This window comes from Urtica dioica, chromosome 9 (assembly GCF_054948205.1).
Source record: "Urtica dioica subsp. dioica isolate 48M chromosome 9, U.dioica_male_clone48M_v1_H2, whole genome shotgun sequence".
Classification (NCBI taxonomy): Eukaryota; Viridiplantae; Streptophyta; class Magnoliopsida; order Rosales; family Urticaceae; genus Urtica; species Urtica dioica.
In genome coordinates, this window is record NC_142764.1 from 28828229 (window position 1) to 28855692 (window position 27464).

At 41.5% G+C, this 27464-nt stretch overlaps 1 protein-coding gene across 2 annotated transcripts; it reads left to right on the forward strand.

The window, feature by feature from the left end:
* Positions 1–308: 308 nt before the first annotated feature.
* LOC149386594 (coatomer subunit beta'-1-like) lies at positions 309–27078 on the forward strand. 2 transcript variants are annotated; one of them, XM_089627405.1, is made up of 10 exons: positions 309–413; positions 24469–24489; positions 24586–24647; positions 24732–24786; positions 24874–24910; positions 25376–25701; positions 26172–26303; positions 26396–26544; positions 26628–26696; positions 26783–27078. In XM_089627405.1, the coding sequence occupies exons 1-10, from the start codon at positions 411–413 to the stop codon at positions 26844–26846; spliced, it is 918 nt and encodes a 305-aa protein (XP_089483531.1). In that variant the 5' UTR covers positions 309–410; the 3' UTR covers positions 26847–27078. The 2 variants fall into 2 exon arrangements, with proteins under 2 accessions (XP_089483531.1, XP_089483530.1); XM_089627404.1 differs by lacking the exon at positions 309–413 and adding an exon at positions 23997–24108.
* The last annotated feature ends 386 nt before the right edge of the window (positions 27079–27464 follow it).

The window sequence follows — 27464 nt, forward strand, 5'->3', positions numbered from 1 at the left end:
CCAAGAAGCTACAATTATCCTCAGCTTCGTGGAATAAAACTTGAATAACAAACTAATCAACTTAAGCAGTCAAAATCACTCACATGAAGTTATCTATAAAGGCCATATATCCACCGTTTATTCTCGCGACTCAACTGCATCAACGGTGCATAACAGATTGATGACAAATCAGTATTCAGTGTTTCCAAAAATAACGAAGTCGTTTTTGATCTACGGATTTCAGATTCCGTTAACATATTTCCTTAGGAGTGAAGCTATCAGCACTATATATACTGCTAGTGAGACTTTAGTTCTCAACAAAATCTTCACAATACACAGCAAAGCCTAATAATAATAATAATAACAATCACTTATACATTTTGGAATCTCAAACATATCTTTCTGTGTGCATTCAGAGGAAGCCTTCAAAAATGGTACGTAGGGTTTTTTTTTTCTTTTCGTTAAATTTTATATACGTGTTCTTCATTGAGCGACGTTAAAACCTTTTCCGTACAACCATTATTTAATGTCGTCGCATTTTGTGAAGACGACTAATCCAAATAATATCATTTTTTTTTGGCTTATATAGTTGCATCCTGATCAGTCTTTTTAGTTTTATTTAAATCCAGTATTTAATCAAAATTATGTTTTCCATGTCTCTCATTTTTTTTAAATAACATAAATGTAGCGACTTATATTCTTCTTTGTGTAGTAGTGAGGTCTATTACCTGTTACGTAATTTGATTTTATGGACTAACAATTTGTTATTTGTTACTTGTCTTTTTCTCGCCAGACTATGCTGCTTAAAATAGAGGTAAATTTTAACTACTTTTTTTTTACATATATATATATATATATATATATATATATATATATATATATATATATATATATATATCACATAATATTTTGAAATTTAAATTAATAAAGTCTTGTTATTCTAATGTTTCCATAGAAACAATTTGCCCAAAACTGTGAAAGAGTGAAATCGGTGGATCTACATCCAAGTCAGCCATGGTACGCAGTTACGAATTTTCCACTGTAAGATCAAAAGTTAATTACCTAATTAACCATGGTCTGTATCGTTATTCCCTAATGCAGGATTTTAGCAGGATTATATTCTGGAACTGTTTGTATTTGGAACCACCAATCACAGGTACTGGATAAAATCCACTATTATTTTTGTAATCGTTTTTTTTTTTTTTTTTGTATATGTCCATAAATTTCTAATTTGGTGACATCGTTTCAGGCAATAGAGAAGTCCTTCAAAATCACTGAGTCACCAGGTACACATTCAATTAATACATAGATGCTATAATTTTCCTTAATCAATCCATTTCAAATCTGACCTCTTCCCATCACACTACTACACAAATGGGAGTGAAATTATAATTTTTTAATTAAATACCCTAATAAAATTAATTCATTATATCCACCTTTTCCACACGTTTTTTTTAAAAATTTATTTTATGTTATTAGTGAGATCCGCAATATTCATTACTCGCAAGAGTTGGCTTGTGGCCGGATCGGACGATGGATTCATACGTGTCTACAATTACGAGACCAACGAAAAGATCGTAGAATTTAAGGCACACGAAGACTTCATTCGGTCCTTGACTGTCCATCCGAGTCTTCCACTTTTGCTATCCGCATCGGATGACAAAACCGTAAAGCTTTGGGATTGGGAAAACCATTGGGCTTGCGCTCGGGTCTTCGAGGGACATTCACATTACGTGATGCAAGCCACATTTAATCCGACGGACACAAACGCTTTTGTTACCGCCTCGCTGGACGGCATAGTTATGGTAAGACAAATGTTACAACAAAGTTTTTTTTATGGGATTTTCGGCTCTAAATAGTAAACAGTGGTCCTTGAATTTTTCGGGTTGTCCCATTTTGGCATTAACAAAATAAAAAAATAACGATTTTGTCGACCTTTTTTATTTTATTTTTATGTAGTCAAATTGTAACTTCTCAGTCAACTTTCAGACGGAAATCATTAATTTCTCAATGTGTTACGGGATAAATTAGTCAGACTCCGACCTGGCTAGTCGGACCGCCGAACAGAAATACGAATCCAGCACCGAGCTCAGGTTAAGTAAACCCAAGGGTCATCCATTAAAAAGGAACGAACCGTTCATAAGTTAAGAACGAAACCCACCGATCAGAACTTCGAAGAGAAGAGAAGAACGTGGGTCAAAGACTAGTCAAAACTAATAGAAAACATGTTTCAAGCTCTAAAACGCACACCTCGACGGTTCAGAAACCGCACGAGGAGCATTAACCGCCTACCTCAGAGAGAGGCGAAAAGCAGTTACCCATAACCGTCCAGAACGTGGGATTGATCACCCCACGTTCCTCAAAGTAACCGTCAAAGACACGACCAGACGAGTATAAATAGAGGCAGCAGCACAGAACGAAGCACGGACTTTTTTACACACTTTCTTTCACTTAAAATCTCTAGAAAACATTGCTCTCTTATATTAGATTCGTCTGTATAAAGAGAAAGTCTTGCCTAAATCACCTCTGTACTCGGAGGCTTTGTACTCGGAGTCAGTATATTTTCGTGAGATATTGTTGTACTAATTTTACAGGTCAACAGTTGGCGCTAGAAGGAGGGGGACCAGCTGAAGAATATGGCTAGTTCGTCCGCACCCGTGAACGCTGTCTCTAACCAGGAGACGGAGATAGAGCACCATAACCGCACCCTGCCTCTCACCTCGGAAGAAATAGCTGAGCTCCTTCCGGAACCCAGCCTCGAAGAACAATTCAGACAGATGCAAGAGCGTCTCTCGGTCTTAGAGGCAAATAACAGGGACTTGAAGAGAAGGTTACAGGCAAAAAGGGTCACACTGCGAAGTGCAATAGTGATCCCAGATGAGGAGCCTTCGCACCGATCAGGGAAAGAACCCATCGGGCAAGATCCGCAGGTTAAGAAACCTCGGAAACATGCCAGAGATCGGTATGAGAGGATGGAAGATGTTTCTGAGTCCGAAAAGGAGCAGTACAGTCAGGAAAAGATTCCTGATCGGTACCAGCCCAGCATGGACAAAGGATATTCAAGCACTTTCAGGCACAGCTTAGACAGCTCAGAAACTGAAGACAGTGCAAGCACCAACAAAACAAACCTTAGAAGGTTGGAACGTCGGATTGAAGAGGTAGCTCTAGGTCAGAAGGAGTCTGTTCCGAAGGTTGGAGAAGCTATCTCCCCGTTCACGGCCCGCGTGTTAGAACACCCGTTGCCTGATCGGTTTAGGATGCCAAGCATCCCAGTATACGACGGAAAGACCGACCCGGGAGACCATGTAGACACTTTTTCCTCTTGGATGCTGCTGCAAGGAGCCGGACCAGAAGTTATGTGCAGAGCTTTCTCTATCACTTTAACTGGCTCAGCCAAAAGATGGTACAGAAAGCTAAAGCCAAACTCCATAGGATCCTGGAAACAGCTGTCTAGAAAATTCATGGAACAGTTTGTCGGCTCCAGTTCAGGAAAAACTCCCAAAGAAAGGCTGCTGGCGGTAAGACAAGCCCATGACGAGTCCCTAAAAGATTTTATTAATCGATACTCGGAACAAGCACTTCAGGTTGACGATCTGAACGAAGACTTTAAGCTCTTCGGCATCTCTTCCGGCGTCCGAACAGAATCAGAATTCTGGTGGTCTCTTCAGAAGACTAGTCCAAAGGACTACAACGATTTCTTGAAAAGAGCTCAAAAATATATCAACGCGGAAGAAGCAAGACTGGCGGCAAGAAAAGCAAAGCCGCCGAAGAGCTACCGAGAAGAGCATAGGGAACGACATTCTGAGGACCACCGCCCACCAAAGAAGAGCCGGTCAGGAGCGGGACCTCTGAAACCTTTTTCCAGTAAGTTCGACAAATATCATAAGCTCAATACCCCGATAGAGGAGATATTTAGTCTTACACAGGACAAGGAAGATTTCCCCAAGCCAAAGCCGATCAAGAAAGATATCTCGAAGAGGGATAAAACAAAATATTGCGCTTTCCACGCGGACATCGGTCACCGTACTGCCGATTGTTTCAACCTCAAAGAGGCCATAGAAGCCCTGATCCGAAGAGGAGCATTGAAGAAATTCAAGACCGAGCAAGGGGAGCAAGAGGAGCAGAAAAGAGAGGCGTATGCCGAAATCTCACTCATAGTCGGAGGACCACATGTGGGAGGAACATCAAGGAGCGCTCAAAAAAGCTATGTGAGGGAAGCCTACGCAGGACCCCGGCAGATCTTGTTTACAGCCGAGCAGAGGCCTAACAAGATAGCCAAGTCTAGCTCGGAACCTATCACCTTTACAGCAGAAGATGCTCGGTGGGTGATGTATCCTCACAACGACCCATTGGTCATTTCGGCCTTAATCGGCAACAGGAACGTACACCGGATTTTGGTGGACACTGGAAGCGCTGTTGACGTACTCTATGAAGACATATTCAACAAGATGGGTCTTAAGCAAGACGCGTTGGCTCCTTCCCCCGAGAATCTCTATGGCTTCACGGGAGATTCAATCCAGCCCAAGGGATTAATCTCACTCCCAATAACTGTGGGAGAAAACCCGAGGAGTAAAACCATCAACACAGCATGGATAGTGATCCCCGGGAAATCTTCATTCAATGCGATCATTGGCAGGCCCACCTTGCAGTCCCTCGGGGCCGTTGCGTCGGTGGAGTATTTGAAGATGAAGTTCCCTACCGAACATGGAATAGGTGAAGTAGTCGGAACTCAGGCTATCGCAAGGAGCTGCTATGCGAATTATCTCAAGGAGAGTCAGGACAAAGATGTTCACAAGGTTATGATGATCGATCCAGATTTTGACCCACGCCTCCCGAGCCGAGAAGAAATTGGCCCAGGAGACAAGGTCGAGGAAGTCGCCCCAGATCCAAATCAACCTGAGAAGAAGCTCAAGATTGGAAAGTATCTTGAATCAGGTACCAAAAGTGACTTAATTACTCTCCTATCTAATAGTTTAGATATATTTGCTTGGTCGCAGTCCGACATGACAGGGATAGATCCTCAAATAGCATGTCATAGGTTAAATATAGATCCTAAAGAAAAACCTATCAGACAGAAAAGAAGAGCTTTAAACTCCGAAAGGTATACTGCTCTGAAGGAAGAAGTAGATAAACTAATTTCTAACGGATCAATAAAAGAAACTAAATATCCTAAGTGGGTGGCCAACCCCGTCTTGGTTAAGAAACCCAACGGGAAGTGGAGAACTTGTGTGGATTTTACAGATCTGAACAAGGCTTGCCCAAAGGATAGTTTTCCTATGCCGAGAATTGATCAGTTAGTAGACGCCACAGCAGGTCATGAAATCCTAAGTTTCATGGACGCCTACTCTGGCTACAATCAAATTCCTATGTACGGTCCCGACCAGGACCACACGGCATTCATAACTGATCGGGGGCTATACTGTTATACGGTAATGCCTTTCGGGTTAAAAAATGCTGGAGCAACATATCAAAGATTAGTAAATCGAATGTTCGCCGAATTACTCGGGATCACAATGGAAGCATACATTGATGACTTGTTAGTTAAGAGCCGAAAAATAGTTGAACATACGAATGATCTTAGAAGATCATTCGAACTATTAAGGCAATATCGCATGAAATTGAATCCTCTAAAATGTACATTTGGTGTGTCCGCAGGAAAATTCTTAGGTTTCATCGTTCATGAACGAGGCATTGAAGTGAATCCAGAGAAGATCACAGCCCTATGGAACATGAGACCACCACGAAATATCAAAGAGGTGCAAAAATTGACGGGATGCATAGCTGCACTAAGTCGCTTTATCTCTCGGTCTACCGACCGAAGTATTCATTTCTTCAATATACTCAGAGGCTCCAAAGAATTTGAATGGACCAAGCAGTGCAACGAGAGCTTCGAATCTCTAAAGGAACACTTGGCATGGCCTCCGACTTTGAGAAAAGTACAGGAGGGAGAGCCCTTGGAGATCTACCTAGCCGTCTCGGAGCATGCAGTAAGCTCAGCACTAATCAAGAATGAGGGAAAACACCAAGTCCCGGTTTATTATACTTCGCGGCGTCTTAACGAGGCAGAAGGAAGATACCCGGAACTCGAAAAGCTAGCTTTCGCTCTCATCACTGCTTCTCGGAAGCTAAAACACTACTTCCTTGCACATCCGATTACGGTCCTCACCAATTTCCCACTGCGCCAGGTGCTGCAAAAGCCTGACGTATCCGGAAGGCTAATGAAATGGTCAATTGAGTTGACACAATATGATATACACTTCAGCCCCCGACCAGCAATAAAAGGACAAGCAGTCGCCGACTTCATTGCAGAGTTCACATACAGGCCAGTCGAATTCCCGATTTGGGACATGTATGTAGACGGAGCAGTCAACGAAAAGGGGTCCGGGGTCGGAATTGCGCTATCCAGTCCAGAAGGAGACAAGGTAAAATTCGCATTAAAATTCAACTTTAATACTTCAAACAATGAAGCTGAGTACGAAGCTATGATACATGGGCTGCAAATAGCAAAAGATTTAGAAATCAAAAAGCTCAAAGTATATTCGGATTCTCAGTTAATTGTTAATCAAATGAAATGTGAATTTCAGGCAAAAGGCGAAAAGATGTCGCTATATGCCGAGAAGGCCAAAAACTTAGCAAACGAATTCGAACTTTGCGAGATCACTCAAGTCCCAAGAGCCATGAACGTAGAGGCCGACGCGTTAGCAAAGCACGCCACTCAAGGATCAGACTCAGAGTCAATCCCAGTGATCAAAATTGGGCAGCCCAGCATCGAGCAGGCCACCCACGTGCTTCATATCGAGCAACGAAAGTCTTGGCAAACTCCGATCAGGAAATACTTGCAGCAGGGAACCCTACCCAACGACAAGAACGAGGCTAGAAGTTTGAAGTTCAGAGCTGCCCGATATTTCCTCGAAGGTCAGAATCTATACAAAAGGGGATTTTCCCAAGCTCTACTCAAATGCCTAGATGAAGACGAAGCCGAGTACGCTCTCAAAGAAATCCATGAAGGGATATGCGGAAGTCACATCGGAGGCGGAGCATTGGCGCAAAAGATCATCCGACAAGGACTCTACTGGCCGACATTAAAGGCCGATGCACGGCACATAACGCAAAGATGCGTCAAGTGTCAGAAGTTCTCAAACATCCCGAGGCTTCCACCTAATCCGCTCATCACCCTCTCATGCCCGATCCCATTCGCAGAATGGGGAATAGACCTAATCGGAGCTTTGCCAACAGGCCGAGGAGGATGCAGGTATGCGATCGTAGCCATCGACTATTTTTCAAAATGGGTTGAAGCCGAACCCTTAAATAAAATAACAGCCCATGCAATTGAGAAATTCGTATGGAAAAATATCATTACTCGTTTTGGAATACCAGTCAAAATTGTATCCGACCACGGAACCCAATTCGACTGCGATTCGTTCAAAAGCTTTTGTGACAAATATGGCATTAACAAAGTTTTTTCTACACCAGTCAGACCACAATCCAATGGATTGGTGGAGGCCGTCAACAAAACGATAAAACACGGCCTGAAAACAAAGTTAGACGAGCAAAAGTCAGAGTGGGTGGATATGCTTCAAGAAGTCCTCTGGTCATACAGGACCACCGAGCACTCCACCACAGGCGAAACACCTTTCTCCCTCGCATACGGTTCCGACGCGGCCATACCGACCGACGTTTTGATACCAACAATGAGAAGGGAAAAATACTCAACAAAGGTAAACAACGAGATGCTTGAAATTAATCTAGACCTGTTAGAAGAAAAAAGAGAAAACGCCAGATTAAGAAATCTAGCTAACCAGCAAAAGGTTTCTCGGTATTTTAACAGGAGAGTCCGACCAAGGTCATTCAAAGTCGGCGACAAAGTCCTCAGAAGAGTTTTTCTCCACACCAAAATCCACCAGGAGGGAGCCTTCAACGCAAATTGGGAGGGACCTTACATCATCCGAGAAGACTTCGGAAACGGGGCCTACCGACTACAACAGTTGAACGGCGATATGGAGAAAAACCCCTGGAACGCTGAGCATCTTCGCCGATTTTACGTCTGATTTGTTTATTTGTTAATTTTTTAAAAAGCGGCTTGGTCGCATGTATCGCGTTTACAAATTCAAAAAGCGGCTTGGTCGCATGAATTATGTTCACTTGTTAATTTTTCAAAAAGCGGCTTGGTCGCCAAACTTATGATTTCAACGAATTTTCTATCTTTCAAATTTTCTACTCGGAGTTTCGAGTAATCACGCGCTTATAATTTCAAGTATTTGTTCATCTTTCTTTCCTCTGTTCGCAATTACTTATGTATCGCATTAATCATCTTTCAAAAATTTCGACAAAGTAAACTGGGCGGCTAGATAACTAACGAACAATTTTTAGAAAAATTACCTAGTAATAGTAGTACTTTACTTTACCAAATTTTTGAAACTAAATTTACACAAAATATAGATCCAACCAAGGATCACTTGTTCAAATCCCGAAAGGGAAAAACAAAAATTACAAAATGAAGATCCGACCTCGGACTGATTGTTCAAAACCCAAGCGGGTTAACAGAAATATAAAAAGAATATATAAAAACAACAACTATAAATCCTATTCCTGGTCGCCCTCCTCGCTAGCCCTTGACTCCGAGTCGAGATCAAGATCCGTCGCATCCAGATTAGGATTTTTCGGACCAAGAAGCCGAACAGCCTCGGTCATCCCAGCGGTATAGAGATCATCGCGCATATCACGATAATCGTCGGAAGCTTTGTACTCTTCCACCGCCGCTAGACGAGCAGCCTCGAGGTCTTCTCGGAACTTTCGAGTTAACTCAGACCTGACCTTGGCTGTCTCATCCTTGGCAGCATCTCTCTCCTTGAGAAATCGATCATTCATTTGTCTCAAAGAGGTGAGCTCGGAGCCTAGCAGTCCGACTAGCCCGGTCATACTGACAAAATTCTGCAACGATCAAACGATCAGCCACAATGAGTTATCAAAAGAGAAGAGGTACCGACTAGACGAGTCAAAACTTACCGAAATCGCCAAGTCAGTGGCCTGGTTAAGCCTCTCCAAAGGCTCGAGCCTGAGAACCTCCTGAGCCTTCTCGGCAGGGAAACGCTCGCGGAAGAAAGAAACGACCGGAGCCAAAGGATCGGAGGTAGATGAAGGCTCGGCCAGACCCTTAGCGGGAGAAGAGCTCAGAGGCTCCGGAACCTTCGAAATCGACGAGGAAGCCCGTTTGCCGGCCGTCGAAGCCTTAGAAGCCTTGACGCGTTTCGGATTGGGAGGGATCAGCTCGGGAGCAGATTTCTTTTTTGCCATCTGGGCGATCTCTGTTAAGAAACGAAAAGGAAAATAAGAAAAGAACATAAGTAAACTGAGAAAGGACAGGTAAAATACTTACTTGAATAAGGGTAATAATAATATTGGTCGAGCAGGTCCGGGTCCGACAACAGGAACGTCGACCGATCAGCCTCTGAAAGATCAAAAATTTCCGAGTGAAGTGGTCGCTCCTCCTCGGAATATTGCGGAAGGGGACCTGAAACCAAACATAAAACATATAAAAACCCAGAACAAAAGCCCGGCTCAAATTATCAGGCAAAAAATTCTGGACCAAAATCACACCCAATTCCGAGAACGGAGCCCTTATGGGGCATCTTTCATAAGAGGCGTTCCCTTCGACCCAGAAGAAATGATCTTTCCAATTTTTCTGGCTGGTCGGCAGGCGAGTAACCACCTTAGACTGATCGTCATTAGCCCGAGCATAATAGTAACCATGCTGCCCTGGGGCCGACTTAAAAGAGTAGTATTGTGAGAAATCTTGCAAAGTGACAGGGCGATCATAAATCTTCGCCCACAACACGGCCATCCCGACAAAGATTTTATACACGTTGGGGACGAGCTGGGTAGGAGAACAACCCAGGTCGGACACGAACTGGGAAATGAGTGGATGCATTGGCAACCCTCCGATCACGTTCAAAATGGCCCTATTGAACGCAATCTTTCCGACGGGAGGCTGATCGGCTCTCTCGTGTTCCAAAGGTGCCGAGAGAGTAATTCCCTCAGCTATCTCGAATTCCTCCCTCAACCCTTGTAGATATTTCTCGGTAACCCGAGAAGTCCAAACTTTGGCCGAAAACTGGCCCTCTTTCCGTTCAAAGACCAGGGCCTCTTCCTCTTCCTCTGGAAGATCAACCCCAAAAGTCCTCCCACTTGGACCCGGAGTGCCGTGAGAGCAACCCTCTCCTCGGTCTTGCGAAAGAGAAAGGCTCGTCGTATCACGAGATTCCGACCCGCTCTCCTTCGAAGAATCAGACGAGGACGATAACTCCACGACCATAGTGTCCCTACACGACAGGGAAGACGAGTCAATAACCTTTTTCTCGTTATCAACCCCCTCGGACTCAGGATTGGGAGGCACGCATGACTCATCATATGCCATTACAGGACGGTCCCATCCGATCTCTGGGATATGATACCACACGGGACTTCTGAGGAAAGGAAACTTGGACCCATCCAACAAGGTAACACTATCGGGATCAGGTACCGATCTCCGAACGACGCGAGGATCAAAGCTCAGATCAGGACGCGCAAGTCCACCCATAGCCCTAATGAAGTTGAGAAACTAAGATTCCTAAAGTCCGAAGGGTCCGAATACAATAAATAAAGAAGATACCGATCGCCAAACAACAATCTCAAAACAAAAGGAAGATACCAAAAACAATAAAACAAAAGAGAACAGACCTTACCCGCAAGATTGGAGGTCGGAAGATCCGAGCAAAAACGAAGAAGTCAAGAGAAAATCTGAATAAGCAGGTCAAGCCGAGAACGCTCTGAGATCAGAATTCAGAAGAAAAAAGCGAAATGAATTCGAAAGTTGAGGATAGGCCTTATATAAAGACTTCATGAGCGGTGGAGATTAAGCTTGTCCAGGAAGCCAAACACATCTGACCGTCGAAGCAAAAGACGCTACGGTTCAGAAAGGCCCGATGACAAACGACGTCGTCCTGTAAAAAGAAAGAATAAAGAATTCTACTCGGATCATCCCGAGACAAGTAAGCAAAGATGAACACGGTCACGAAGCAAACCGAAATAGTTCCTTACCATTTTTGCTAAAGAAAAAACCAAGAAACTGGGGGGTAGCTGTTACGGGATAAATTAGTCAGACTCCGACCTGGCTAGTCGGACCGCCGAACAGAAATACGAATCCAGCACCGAGCTCAGGTTAAGTAAACCCAAGGGTCATCCATTAAAAAGGAACGAACCGTTCATAAGTTAAGAACGAAACCCACCGATCAGAACTTCGAAGAGAAGAGAAGAACGTGGGTCAAAGACTAGTCAAAACTAATAGAAAACATGTTTCAAGCTCTAAAACGCACACCTCGACGGTTCAGAAACCGCACGAGGAGCATTAACCGCCTACCTCAGAGAGAGGCGAAAAGCAGTTACCCATAACCGTCCAGAACGTGGGATTGATCACCCCACGTTCCTCAAAGTAACCGTCAAAGACACGACCAGACGAGTATAAATAGAGGCAGCAGCACAGAACGAAGCACGGACTTTTTTACACACTTTCTTTCACTTAAAATCTCTAGAAAACATTGCTCTCTTATATTAGATTCGTCTGTATAAAGAGAAAGTCTTGCCTAAATCACCTCTGTACTCGGAGGCTTTGTACTCGGAGTCAGTATATTTTCGTGAGATATTGTTGTACTAATTTTACAGGTCAACAGTTGGCGCTAGAAGGAGGGGGACCAGCTGAAGAATATGGCTAGTTCGTCCGCACCCGTGAACGCTGTCTCTAACCAGGAGACGGAGATAGAGCACCATAACCGCACCCTGCCTCTCACCTCGGAAGAAATAGCTGAGCTCCTTCCGGAACCCAGCCTCGAAGAACAATTCAGACAGATGCAAGAGCGTCTCTCGGTCTTAGAGGCAAATAACAGGGACTTGAAGAGAAGGTTACAGGCAAAAAGGGTCACACTGCGAAGTGCAATAGTGATCCCAGATGAGGAGCCTTCGCACCGATCAGGGAAAGAACCCATCGGGCAAGATCCGCAGGTTAAGAAACCTCGGAAACATGCCAGAGATCGGTATGAGAGGATGGAAGATGTTTCTGAGTCCGAAAAGGAGCAGTACAGTCAGGAAAAGATTCCTGATCGGTACCAGCCCAGCATGGACAAAGGATATTCAAGCACTTTCAGGCACAGCTTAGACAGCTCAGAAACTGAAGACAGTGCAAGCACCAACAAAACAAACCTTAGAAGGTTGGAACGTCGGATTGAAGAGGTAGCTCTAGGTCAGAAGGAGTCTGTTCCGAAGGTTGGAGAAGCTATCTCCCCGTTCACGGCCCGCGTGTTAGAACACCCGTTGCCTGATCGGTTTAGGATGCCAAGCATCCCAGTATACGACGGAAAGACCGACCCGGGAGACCATGTAGACACTTTTTCCTCTTGGATGCTGCTGCAAGGAGCCGGACCAGAAGTTATGTGCAGAGCTTTCTCTATCACTTTAACTGGCTCAGCCAAAAGATGGTACAGAAAGCTAAAGCCAAACTCCATAGGATCCTGGAAACAGCTGTCTAGAAAATTCATGGAACAGTTTGTCGGCTCCAGTTCAGGAAAAACTCCCAAAGAAAGGCTGCTGGCGGTAAGACAAGCCCATGACGAGTCCCTAAAAGATTTTATTAATCGATACTCGGAACAAGCACTTCAGGTTGACGATCTGAACGAAGACTTTAAGCTCTTCGGCATCTCTTCCGGCGTCCGAACAGAATCAGAATTCTGGTGGTCTCTTCAGAAGACTAGTCCAAAGGACTACAACGATTTCTTGAAAAGAGCTCAAAAATATATCAACGCGGAAGAAGCAAGACTGGCGGCAAGAAAAGCAAAGCCGCCGAAGAGCTACCGAGAAGAGCATAGGGAACGACATTCTGAGGACCACCGCCCACCAAAGAAGAGCCGGTCAGGAGCGGGACCTCTGAAACCTTTTTCCAGTAAGTTCGACAAATATCATAAGCTCAATACCCCGATAGAGGAGATATTTAGTCTTACACAGGACAAGGAAGATTTCCCCAAGCCAAAGCCGATCAAGAAAGATATCTCGAAGAGGGATAAAACAAAATATTGCGCTTTCCACGCGGACATCGGTCACCGTACTGCCGATTGTTTCAACCTCAAAGAGGCCATAGAAGCCCTGATCCGAAGAGGAGCATTGAAGAAATTCAAGACCGAGCAAGGGGAGCAAGAGGAGCAGAAAAGAGAGGCGTATGCCGAAATCTCACTCATAGTCGGAGGACCACATGTGGGAGGAACATCAAGGAGCGCTCAAAAAAGCTATGTGAGGGAAGCCTACGCAGGACCCCGGCAGATCTTGTTTACAGCCGAGCAGAGGCCTAACAAGATAGCCAAGTCTAGCTCGGAACCTATCACCTTTACAGCAGAAGATGCTCGGTGGGTGATGTATCCTCACAACGACCCATTGGTCATTTCGGCCTTAATCGGCAACAGGAACGTACACCGGATTTTGGTGGACACTGGAAGCGCTGTTGACGTACTCTATGAAGACACATTCAACAAGATGGGTCTTAAGCAAGACGCGTTGGCTCCTTCCCCCGAGAATCTCTATGGCTTCACGGGAGATTCAATCCAGCCCAAGGGATTAATCTCACTCCCAATAACTGTGGGAGAAAACCCGAGGAGTAAAACCATCAACACAGCATGGATAGTGATCCTCGGGAAATCTTCATTCAATGCGATCATTGGCAGGCCCACCTTGCAGTCCCTCGGGGCCGTTGCGTCGGTGGAGTATTTGAAGATGAAGTTCCCTACCGAACATGGAATAGGTGAAGTAGTCGGAACTCAGGCTATCGCAAGGAGCTGCTATGCGAATTATCTCAAGGAGAGTCAGGACAAAGATGTTCACAAGGTTATGATGATCGATCCAGATTTTGACCCACGCCTCCCGAGCCGAGAAGAAATTGGCCCAGGAGACAAGGTCGAGGAAGTCGCCCCAGATCCAAATCAACCTGAGAAGAAGCTCAAGATTGGAAAGTATCTTGAATCAGGTACCAAAAGTGACTTAATTACTCTCATATCTAATAGTTTAGATATATTTGCTTGGTCGCAGTCCGACATGACAGGGATAGATCCTCAAATAGCATGTCATAGGTTAAATATAGATCCTAAAGAAAAACCTATCAGACAGAAAAGAAGAGCTTTAAACTCCGAAAGGTATACTGCTCTGAAGGAAGAAGTAGATAAACTAATTTCTAACGGATCAATAAAAGAAACTAAATATCCTAAGTGGGTGGCCAACCCCGTCTTGGTTAAGAAACCCAACGGGAAGTGGAGAACTTGTGTGGATTTTACAGATCTGAACAAGGCTTGCCCAAAGGATAGTTTTCCTATGCCGAGAATTGATCAGTTAGTAGACGCCACAGCAGGTCATGAAATCCTAAGTTTCATGGACGCCTACTCTGGCTACAATCAAATTCCTATGTACGGTCCCGACCAGGACCACACGGCATTCATAACTGATCGGGGGCTATACTGTTATACGGTAATGCCTTTCGGGTTAAAAAATGCTGGAGCAACATATCAAAGATTAGTAAATCGAATGTTCGCCGAATTACTCGGGATCACAATGGAAGCATACATTGATGACTTGTTAGTTAAGAGCCGAAAAATAGTTGAACATACGAATGATCTTAGAAGATCATTCGAACTATTAAGGCAATATCGCATGAAATTGAATCCTCTAAAATGTACATTTGGTGTGTCCGCAGGAAAATTCTTAGGTTTCATCGTTCATGAACGAGGCATTGAAGTGAATCCAGAGAAGATCACAGCCCTATGGAACATGAGACCACCACGAAATATCAAAGAGGTGCAAAAATTGACGGGATGCATAGCTGCACTAAGTCGCTTTATCTCTCGGTCTACCGACCGAAGTATTCATTTCTTCAATATACTCAGAGGCTCCAAAGAATTTGAATGGACCAAGCAGTGCAACGAGAGCTTCGAATCTCTAAAGGAACACTTGGCATGGCCTCCGACTTTGAGAAAAGTACAGGAGGGAGAGCCCTTGGAGATCTACCTAGCCGTCTCGGAGCATGCAGTAAGCTCAGCACTAATCAAGAATGAGGGAAAACACCAAGTCCCGGTTTATTATACTTCGCGGCGTCTTAACGAGGCAGAAGGAAGATACCCGGAACTCGAAAAGCTAGCTTTCGCTCTCATCACTGCTTCTCGGAAGCTAAAACACTACTTCCTTGCACATCCGATTACGGTCCTCACCAATTTCCCACTGCGCCAGGTGCTGCAAAAGCCTGACGTATCCGGAAGGCTAATGAAATGGTCAATTGAGTTGACACAATATGATATACACTTCAGCCCCCGACCAGCAATAAAAGGACAAGCAGTCGCCGACTTCATTGCAGAGTTCACATACAGGCCAGTCGAATTCCCGATTTGGGACATGTATGTAGACGGAGCAGTCAACGAAAAGGGGTCCGGGGTCGGAATTGCGCTATCCAGTCCAGAAGGAGACAAGGTAAAATTCGCATTAAAATTCAACTTTAATACTTCAAACAATGAAGCTGAGTACGAAGCTATGATACATGGGCTGCAAATAGCAAAAGATTTAGAAATCAAAAAGCTCAAAGTATATTCGGATTCTCAGTTAATTGTTAATCAAATGAAATGTGAATTTCAGGCAAAAGGCGAAAAGATGTCGCTATATGCCGAGAAGGCCAAAAACTTAGCAAACGAATTCGAACTTTGCGAGATCACTCAAGTCCCAAGAGCCATGAACGTAGAGGCCGACGCGTTAGCAAAGCACGCCACTCAAGGATCAGACTCAGAGTCAATCCCAGTGATCAAAATTGGGCAGCCCAGCATCGAGCAGGCCACCCACGTGCTTCATATCGAGCAACGAAAGTCTTGGCAAACTCCGATCAGGAAATACTTGCAGCAGGGAACCCTACCCAACGACAAGAACGAGGCTAGAAGTTTGAAGTTCAGAGCTGCCCGATATTTCCTCGAAGGTCAGAATCTATACAAAAGGGGATTTTCCCAAGCTCTACTCAAATGCCTAGATGAAGACGAAGCCGAGTACGCTCTCAAAGAAATCCATGAAGGGATATGCGGAAGTCACATCGGAGGCGGAGCATTGGCGCAAAAGATCATCCGACAAGGACTCTACTGGCCGACATTAAAGGCCGATGCACGGCACATAACGCAAAGATGCGTCAAGTGTCAGAAGTTCTCAAACATCCCGAGGCTTCCACCTAATCCGCTCATCACCCTCTCATGCCCGATCCCATTCGCAGAATGGGGAATAGACCTAATCGGAGCTTTGCCAACAGGCCGAGGAGGATGCAGGTATGCGATCGTAGCCATCGACTATTTTTCAAAATGGGTTGAAGCCGAACCCTTAAATAAAATAACAGCCCATGCAATTGAGAAATTCGTATGGAAAAATATCATTACTCGTTTTGGAATACCAGTCAAAATTGTATCCGACCACGGAACCCAATTCGACTGCGATTCGTTCAAAAGCTTTTGTGACAAATATGGCATTAACAAAGTTTTTTCTACACCAGTCAGACCACAATCCAATGGATTGGTGGAGGCCGTCAACAAAACGATAAAACACGGCCTGAAAACAAAGTTAGACGAGCAAAAGTCAGAGTGGGTGGATATGCTTCAAGAAGTCCTCTGGTCATACAGGACCACCGAGCACTCCACCACAGGCGAAACACCTTTCTCCCTCGCATACGGTTCCGACGCGGCCATACCGACCGACGTTTTGATACCAACAATGAGAAGGGAAAAATACTCAACAAAGGTAAACAACGAGATGCTTGAAATTAATCTAGACCTGTTAGAAGAAAAAAGAGAAAACGCCAGATTAAGAAATCTAGCTAACCAGCAAAAGGTTTCTCGGTATTTTAACAGGAGAGTCCGACCAAGGTCATTCAAAGTCGGCGACAAAGTCCTCAGAAGAGTTTTTCTCCACACCAAAATCCACCAGGAGGGAGCCTTCAACGCAAATTGGGAGGGACCTTACATCATCCGAGAAGACTTCGGAAACGGGGCCTACCGACTACAACAGTTGAACGGCGATATGGAGAAAAACCCCTGGAACGCTGAGCATCTTCGCCGATTTTACGTCTGATTTGTTTATTTGTTAATTTTTTAAAAAGCGGCTTGGTCGCATGTATCGCGTTTACAAATTCAAAAAGCGGCTTGGTCGCATGAATTATGTTCACTTGTTAATTTTTCAAAAAGCGGCTTGGTCGCCAAACTTATGATTTCAACGAATTTTCTATCTTTCAAATTTTCTACTCGGAGTTTCGAGTAATCACGCGCTTATAATTTCAAGTATTTGTTCATCTTTCTTTCCTCTGTTCGCAATTACTTATGTATCGCATTAATCATCTTTCAAAAATTTCGACAAAGTAAACTGGGCGGCTAGATAACTAACGAACAATTTTTAGAAAAATTACCTAGTAATAGTAGTACTTTACTTTACCAAATTTTTGAAACTAAATTTACACAAAATATAGATCCAACCAAGGATCACTTGTTCAAATCCCGAAAGGGAAAAACAAAAATTACAAAATGAAGATCCGACCTCGGACTGATTGTTCAAAACCCAAGCGGGTTAACAGAAATATAAAAAGAATATATAAAAACAACAACTATAAATCCTATTCCTGGTCGCCCTCCTCGCTAGCCCTTGACTCCGAGTCGAGATCAAGATCCGTCGCATCCAGATTAGGATTTTTCGGACCAAGAAGCCGAACAGCCTCGGTCATCCCAGCGGTATAGAGATCATCGCGCATATCACGATAATCGTCGGAAGCTTTGTACTCTTCCACCGCCGCTAGACGAGCAGCCTCGAGGTCTTCTCGGAACTTTCGAGTTAACTCAGACCTGACCTTGGCTGTCTCATCCTTGGCAGCATCTCTCTCCTTGAGAAATCGATCATTCCTTTGTCTCAAAGAGGTGAGCTCGGAGCCTAGCAGTCCGACTAGCCCGGTCATACTGACAAAATTCTGCAACGATCAAACGATCAGCCACAATGAGTTATCAAAAGAGAAGAGGTACCGACTAGACGAGTCAAAACTTACCGAAATCGCCAAGTCAGTGGCCTGGTTAAGCCTCTCCAAAGGCTCGAGCCTGAGAACCTCCTGAGCCTTCTCGGCAGGGAAACGCTCGCGGAAGAAAGAAACGACCGGAGCCAAAGGATCGGAGGTAGATGAAGGCTCGGCCAGACCCTTAGCGGGAGAAGAGCTCAGAGGCTCCGGAACCTTCGAAATCGACGAGGAAGCCCGTTTGCCGGCCGTCGAAGCCTTAGAAGCCTTGACGCGTTTCGGATTGGGAGGGATCAGCTCGGGAGCAGATTTCTTTTTTGCCATCTGGGCGATCTCTGTTAAGAAACGAAAAGGAAAATAAGAAAAGAACATAAGTAAACTGAGAAAGGACAGGTAAAATACTTACTTGAATAAGGGTAATAATAATATTGGTCGAGCAGGTCCGGGTCCGACAACAGGAACGTCGACCGATCAGCCTCTGAAAGATCAAAAATTTCCGAGTGAAGTGGTCGCTCCTCCTCGGAATATTGCGGAAGGGGACCTGAAACCAAACATAAAACATATAAAAACCCAGAACAAAAGCCCGGCTCAAATTATCAGGCAAAAAATTCTGGACCAAAATCACACCCAATTCCGAGAACGGAGCCCTTATGGGGCATCTTTCATAAGAGGCGTTCCCTTCGACCCAGAAGAAATGATCTTTCCAATTTTTCTGGCTGGTCGGCAGGCGAGTAACCACCTTAGACTGATCGTCATTAGCCCGAGCATAATAGTAACCATGCTGCCCTGGGGCCGACTTAAAAGAGTAGTATTGTGAGAAATCTTGCAAAGTGACAGGGCGATCATAAATCTTCGCCCACAACACGGCCATCCCGACAAAGATTTTATACACGTTGGGGACGAGCTGGGTAGGAGAACAACCCAGGTCGGACACGAACTGGGAAATGAGTGGATGCATTGGCAACCCTCCGATCACGTTCAAAATGGCCCTATTGAACGCAATCTTTCCGACGGGAGGCTGATCGGCTCTCTCGTGTTCCAAAGGTGCCGAGAGAGTAATTCCCTCAGCTATCTCGAATTCCTCCCTCAACCCTTGTAGATATTTCTCGGTAACCCGAGAAGTCCAAACTTTGGCCGAAAACTGGCCCTCTTTCCGTTCAAAGACCAGGGCCTCTTCCTCTTCCTCTGGAAGATCAACCCCAAAAGTCCTCCCACTTGGACCCGGAGTGCCGTGAGAGCAACCCTCTCCTCGGTCTTGCGAAAGAGAAAGGCTCGTCGTATCACGAGATTCCGACCCGCTCTCCTTCGAAGAATCAGTTGAGGACGATAACTCCACGACCATAGTGTCCCTACACGACAGGGAAGACGAGTCAATAACCTTTTTCTCGTTATCAACCCCCTCGGACTCAGGATTGGGAGGCACGCATGACTCATCATATGCCATTACAGGACGGTCCCATCCGATCTCTGGGATATGATACCACACGGGACTTCTGAGGAAAGGAAACTTGGACCCATCCAACAAGGTAACACTATCGGGATCAGGTACCGATCTCCGAACGACGCGAGGATCAAAGCTCAGATCAGGACGCGCAAGTCCACCCATAGCCCTAATGAAGTTGAGAAACTAAGATTCCTAAAGTCCGAAGGGTCCGAATACAATAAATAAAGAAGATACCGATCGCCAAACAACAATCTCAAAACAAAAGGAAGATACCAAAAACAATAAAACAAAAGAGAACAGACCTTACCCGCAAGATTGGAGGTCGGAAGATCCGAGCAAAAACGAAGAAGTCAAGAGAAAATCTGAATAAGCAGGTCAAGCCGAGAACGCTCTGAGATCAGAATTCAGAAGAAAAAAGCGAAATGAATTCGAAAGTTGAGGATAGGCCTTATATAAAGACTTCATGAGCGGTGGAGATTAAGCTTGTCCAGGAAGCCAAACACATCTGACCGTCGAAGCAAAAGACGCTACGGTTCAGAAAGGCCCGATGACAAACGACGTCGTCCTGTAAAAAGAAAGAATAAAGAATTCTACTCGGATCATCCCGAGACAAGTAAGCAAAGATGAACACGGTCACGAAGCAAACCGAAATAGTTCCTTACCATTTTTGCTAAAGAAAAAACCAAGAAACTGGGGGGTAGCTGTTACGGGATAAATTAGTCAGACTCCGACCTGGCTAGTCGGACCGCCGAACAGAAATACGAATCCAGCACCGAGCTCAGGTTAAGTAAACCCAAGGGTCATCCATTAAAAAGGAACGAACCGTTCATAAGTTAAGAACGAAACCCACCGATCAGAACTTCGAAGAGAAGAGAAGAACGTGGGTCAAAGACTAGTCAAAACTAATAGAAAACATGTTTCAAGCTCTAAAACGCACACCTCGACGGTTCAGAAACCGCACGAGGAGCATTAACCGCCTACCTCAGAGAGAGGCGAAAAGCAGTTACCCATAACCGTCCAGAACGTGGGATTGATCACCCCACGTTCCTCAAAGTAACCGTCAAAGACACGACCAGACGAGTATAAATAGAGGCAGCAGCACAGAACGAAGCACGGACTTTTTTACACACTTTCTTTCACTTAAAATCTCTAGAAAACATTGCTCTCTTATATTAGATTCGTCTGTATAAAGAGAAAGTCTTGCCTAAATCACCTCTGTACTCGGAGGCTTTGTACTCGGAGTCAGTATATTTTCGTGAGATATTGTTGTACTAATTTTACAGGTCAACACAATGATTGTTTATGAAAATAAATATAAATAGGTATTCAGTCCAAAAGTGAATAGAAGTTATCAATTTGGACTATTTTGCAACAACATATAACTTAAGGGACCAAATATTTTAGAAAAATCAAAGCTAAGAGACCAAAGTGCGACAATCTGAATAATTCAGAGGTCATTAAAGCCAATACTATTTTTATTTTTATTATTATTGTTAAATTCTTCAGCATTTGTAATGTGTGTGTTATTTTTTGTTTTTATAATCAATCTCATGTAGGCGTGGAATATTGGCTCATCCGAACCAAGTTTTACGCTTCACGGCCATTCCAAAGGAGTGAATTGCGTCGATTACTTTGTCGTTGACGATAAAACATATCTCTTAACCGGCTCGGATGATTTCACCGTTAAGGTCTTGTGATTATTTTTTTTTATGACAAGTCTTCTTTTATTAGTATTGGGGTACTTTCGCTTGATTTAAAACATATACATTGATACTACAGGTATGGGATTATGGAACAAAGAGTTGTGTTCAAACACTAGAAGGCCATTTGAACAATGTGACAGCAGTTTGTGTTCATCCAGAGCTTCCCATACTAATTACATGCTCCGAAGATGAAACTATTCGCATTTGGAACACTATTACCTATAGGTATTTTTTATTTTTTAAATACTTATCGCAATATTAATACAATTATCATTCTACTTCACACACACAATTTCATTTATTTTTGCAGCCTTGAGAACAAATTGGACAGCGATCTCGGAAGAGTTTGGACTGTTGGAGTCACCAAAGAAGGAAACAAGTGAGTTTTCTGTTAAAAAAAGAAAAAAAAAAAGTTATTTTCTATTTTTCTATTTGGTGTTTCTCAATTTTTAAGCCTTTTTTTTCCCCTCGTAGTGGCGTTGTATTCGGTTGTGACAATGGGATCGCTATGGTCAACCTAACAAAACACAAGGCTTAAAAGAAGGATTATTCATGTACAATATATACAAGTGAAAAATGTACCCGTTGGGCTTGGGAGGATTAGAAGTCTACTCAATATTATGATGGTGGGGTTTCTATGTTAGCATTATAATTTATGGGTCACCAGAAATGACATGGTTCTATTATTATCTAGACTGTAATATATTCTGAGTGTTTTATTTTGAATAATTGTATGTTGTAGGGTGATAAATTTATTTTAATTTGTGGTTTGGTATCAAATATTTTTATATTTGTATGTATGTTCCATGATATAAAAAAATAAAATATAAAAAGAAATATCATTATTTATACCATAATTTTTATGGGCCAATAGTCAACCGTGGTTAAGCTATTTTTATTTATGGAAAACTAAGTAATTCATTACAATAGATTACAGCTCCAAGTAACAATGTAAATTTAGAGCAAAATTAACTAGAAGGTGAGTTCCGGAGGAAAAAAAAAAAAAAAAAAAAAAAAAAACTTGCCATTTGGCTAAATAATTTGATGTACCGGCTATTTTCTTAATCAAAGATTATAATAACTATTTGGCCTAATTATTTCCACTTAAATTTATGTAACTTAAATCATTATCCTAAACTTTTTATTCTTATTTGTATATTTATCCCCCCCATTCAAACCATGTTATGGTTTCGTCCCTCGTTGCGGTAGTGGGTAGTATAGAAAGACGACATCTTCCTCTATCTCATACCATACACAAACGACATATTAGTAAATAACGTTGTTCACCAGTTTCCACAGAAACGACAACCTTCTCTTTTTAATACATTTTTTCTTTTTTCTTTTTCCATTGAAGGATGAGCTCTGAATATCTGCTCAGAAAAATGACAAATAAAAGAACAAAAGTGGTCGAGGATACTAAGAATCCGGTGGAAGGGCTTCCCGACGCTTAAGTTTGATTTGAATCCATATATAATTAAATATTAATGATAAAAAAAAATAGTAATAAAATTATAAAGCAAATCTTGTGTAAGAGATTTGATCTACGAGTAATATAAAATTTTGTTATGATGAAGATTTCAATGAGTAAATAATTGTCTTTTTTTTTCTTCTTGGTTTATTTACCCATTTTATGACGCGGTCGATTTTGGATGGAGTTGGAAATAACACTTTAGTTAGAATGTCTTCCATTATTTAACAGAAGTGATAATTTCGTTTGACAATTTTTTGCTTTTCGGAAATTAACGGAAGTGGTATTTCCGTTAAACCTATTGGAATTCCGTGCTTCCAATAGCGCTTTCAATTATATAATATAAAAAAATAAAAATAATATCAGTCCTTAGATGAAAATAATAATAATGGTTCATAATTTTTGTAATTAAAAAAATAACAATACCATTGACTAACGGAAATTAATGGAAGACATACCTTCCGATAGCCTTCTTCCACTTTCAAATGTTATTGAAATAGTTTATTCCGATTCTTGTGACTACAGAAGCGGTACTTCCGCTAGGTTAAATTAATGTATCAATACCAAAACTTCCATTAACTTGCGGTTCCGATGCAATAAATTAATGCATACTATGTCTTATTTCAAATTTGTTTCTAAAAAATCGATTGAATCTTTTTAATGTAAATTTTTTTGTAAACATGAGAGATTTTTGATAGAAAAATATGAAAAATGCATAGAATCCTATCATTTTAGAATGATAAATTATGTCATTTTTACTTGTAAGTTCAAATGACTTAAATTGTATTTAGTGAAATTTGTTCTTTTATTTATCATTTTTCTGCGCAGATATTCAGAGCTCATCCTTCATATGACTTATTATTCATTATTCATTGATGTCGTAAATTTTTACCAAAGTCTAAAATCTCAAAACAACGTAGCCAATGAATATCTTCTTTAAGATCTAACGATAGGTCTAGATATGATGACATAACATCATTACAAAGACCTTCAGGGACAAAAAAAAAAATTCAAACGTGTTGAAACTTCCAAGAAGCTACAAATGTCCTCAGCTTCGTGGAATAAAACGTGAATAAAATACTAATCAACTTAAGCAGTCAAAATCATTCACATGAAGTTATCTATAAAGGCCATATATCCACCGTTTATTCTCGAAACTCAACTGCATCAACGGTGCATAACAGATTGATGACAAATCAGTATTCAGTGTTTCCAAAAATAACGAAGTCGTTTTTGATCTACGGATTTCAGATTCCGTTAACATATTACCTTAGGAGTGAAGCTATCAGCACTATATATACTGCTAGTGAGACTTTAGTTCTCAACAAAATCTTCACAATACACAGCAAAGCCTAATAATAATAATAATAACAATCACTTATACATTTTGGAATCTCAAACATATCTTTCTGTGTGCATTCAGAGGAAGCCTCCAAAAATGGTACGTAGGGTTTTTTTTTTCCTTTTCGTTAAATTTTATATACGTGTTCTGCATTGAGCGACGTTAAAACCTTTTCCGTACAACCATTTTTTAATATCGTCGCATTTTGTGAAGACGGCTAATCCAAATAATATCAATTTTTTTTTAGGCTTATATAGAGCATCCTGATCGGTCTTTTTAGTTTTATTTAAATCCAGTATTTAATCAAAATTATGTTTTCCATGTCTCTCATTTTTTTAAATAGCATAAATGTAGCGAGTTATATTCTTCTTTGTGTAGTAGTGAGGTCTATTACCTGTTACGTAATTTTATTTTATGGACTAACAATTTGTTATTTGTTACTTGTCTTTTTCTCGCCAGACTATGCTGCTTAAAATTGAGGTAAATTTTAACAACTACTGCTTTTTTTTATATTTATATCAAATAATATTTTGAAATTTTAATTAATAAAGTCTTGTTATTCTTATGTTTCCATAGAAACAATTTGCCCAAAACTGTGAAAGAGTGAAATCGGTGGATCTACATCCAAGTCAGCCATGGTACGCAGTTACGAATTTTCCACTTTAAGATTAAAAGTTAATTACCTAATTAACCATGGTCTGTTTGGTTATTCCCTAATGCAGGATTTTAGCAGGATTATATTCTGGAACTGTTTGTATTCGGAACCACCAGTCACAGGTACTGGATAAAATCCACACTATTTTTGTAATCGTTTTCTTTTTTTGTATATGTCCATAAATTTCTAATTTGGTGACATCGTTTCAGGCAATAGAGAAGTCCTTCAAAATCACTGAGTCACCAGGTACACATTCAATTTATACATATATCTTATTATTTTCCCTAAACTAATAATTTCCAAAACTGACCTCTTCTCATTACACTACACTATTACAAAAATGAGAATAGAAGTATTTTTAATTAAATACCCAAATAAAATTAGGGGTCTTTCAGCTATATAGCCATTTAACTTATAGCGTTTTGTATAATAGCCAACCTTTTATAAATTTTATGTAAATAGACATCTCAACTTATTTACGGCAACAAAAAAAAAACCCAAAATAGGTGGGAAAATTTTTGGGTATTTTTGTCTTTTTAAGTGTCGTAAATAAGTTGAGGTGTTGAGGTGAGTATTTACAAAAAATTTACAAAAAGTTGGTTATTTAGTCATTTTTAGACTTTCGGTGGCTTATTTAGCTAATTTTTTGTAAAATTAATTCATTACATCCACCTAAAACCACACTTTTTTTAATTTATTTTATGTTATTAGTGAGATCCGCAATATTCATTACTCGCAAGAGTTGGCTTGTGGCTGGATCGGACGATGGATTCATACGCGTCTACAATTACGAGACCAACAAAAAGATCGTAGAATTTAAGGCACACGAAGACTTCATTCGGTCCTTGACTGTCCATCCGAGTCTTCCACTTTTGCTATCCGCGTCGGATGACAAAACCGTAAAGCTTTGGGATTGGGAAAACCATTGGGCTTGCGCTCGGGTCTTCGAGGGACATTCACATTACGTGATGCAAGCCACGTTTAATCCAACGGACACAAACGCTTTTGTTACCGCCTCGTTGGACGGCACAGTTATGGTAAGACAAATTTAACAACAACAAAGTTTTTTTTATGGGATATTTTGGCTCTAAATAGTAAATAGTGGTTCTTGAATTTTTCAGGTTGTCCCATTTTGGATTTAACAAAATAAAAAAATATATATCGATTAAGTCCATCTTTTTTTTTTTATGTCGTCAAATTGTAACTTCTCAGTCAACTTTCAGACGGAAAACATTAATTTGTCAATGATTGTTTTTGAAAATAAATATAAATAGTTATTCCGTCCAAAAGTGAATAGAAGTTATCAAGTTGGACTATTTTGCAACAACATATAACGGGACCAGATATTTTAGAAAAATAAAAGCTAAAGAGATCAAAGTGCGACAATCTGAATAATTCAGAGGTCATTAATAAAGCCAATACTATTTTTTTTATATTATTATTGTTAAATTTTTCAGCATTTGTAATGTGTGTGTGATTTTTTGTTTTTATAATCAATCTCATGTAGGCGTGGAATATTGGCTCATCCGAACCAAGTTTTACACTTCACGGCCATTCTAAGGGAGTGAATTGCGTCGATTACTTTGTCGTCGAGGATAAAACATATCTCGTAACCGGCTCCGACGATTTCACCGCTAAGGTTTTGTGACTATTTATTTTTATGATAAGTCTTCTTTTAATATTATTGGGGTACTTTTGCTTAATTAATTACAATCTCTATAAATAATACAGGTATGGGATTATGGAACAAAGAGTTGTGTTCAAACACTAGAAGGCCATTTGAACAATGTGACAGCAGTTTGTGTTCATCCAGAGCTTCCCATACTAACTACATGCTCCGAAGATGAAACTATTCGCATTTGGAACACTATTACTTACAGGTATTTTTTTTTTTTTTTTAAATATTCAGCCATATGAATATAATTACCATCTATTTTAACACGAATTCATTATAATTTCACAGCCTTGAGAACACGTTTGGCAGCGATCTCGGAAGAGTTTGGGCTGTTGGATTCACCAAAGAAGCAAACAAGTAACGTTTCTGTCGTATTAAAAAAATTTCTTCTATTTTTCTATTTGGTGTTTCCCAATATAAAGTCTTCTTTTTTCCCCTTGCAGTGGCGTTGTATTCGGGTGTGACAATGGAATCGCTATGGTCAACCTAACAAATCACAAGGCTTGAAGGAAGAATTAATCAAGCAAAACATATACATGTGACAATGTACGTGTTGGGCTTTGGAAGACTAGAAGATATAAATTTACTACTCAATATTAAGATGGCGGAGTTTCCACTCATATACATGTAATGGTTCTATTTTCTAGACTTTAATATTCGAGTGTTTTATTTTGAATAATTGAATGTTGTTGGCTTATAAATTTCTTCATTTAGGGTTTTTTTTCATTAAGGTTATCTTCGTAATTTATGATATTTCAGTATCTAATATTCATATATTTGTATGTATGTTACATGATATAAAAAAATGTATTATTAAAAAAAAAAGGTTCTTTGTATTATAGTATTCTTTAACCTTGCTGGAACCGTTAAGATTGATCTTAACCACTTTTTTTCGTGGTTAACCTTATATTTTTAAGTAACCATGCCAAGGGTCGAGAGTTTTGAGTAACCGTGCATTGTTTGGCCGAAGGTTGGAAGGGCCGTGCCTTTGCTGAGGCTGCCAAGGGTTTGTGTGTGAGATTCATGCCAAAGACAATGCATGCAGAGAGTTTCGTGAGTCTTATGCCAAACAATGGTCGAGATCCTTGGCGTAGAAGTGTGTCTAAGGTTGAGCATGGAGATCTT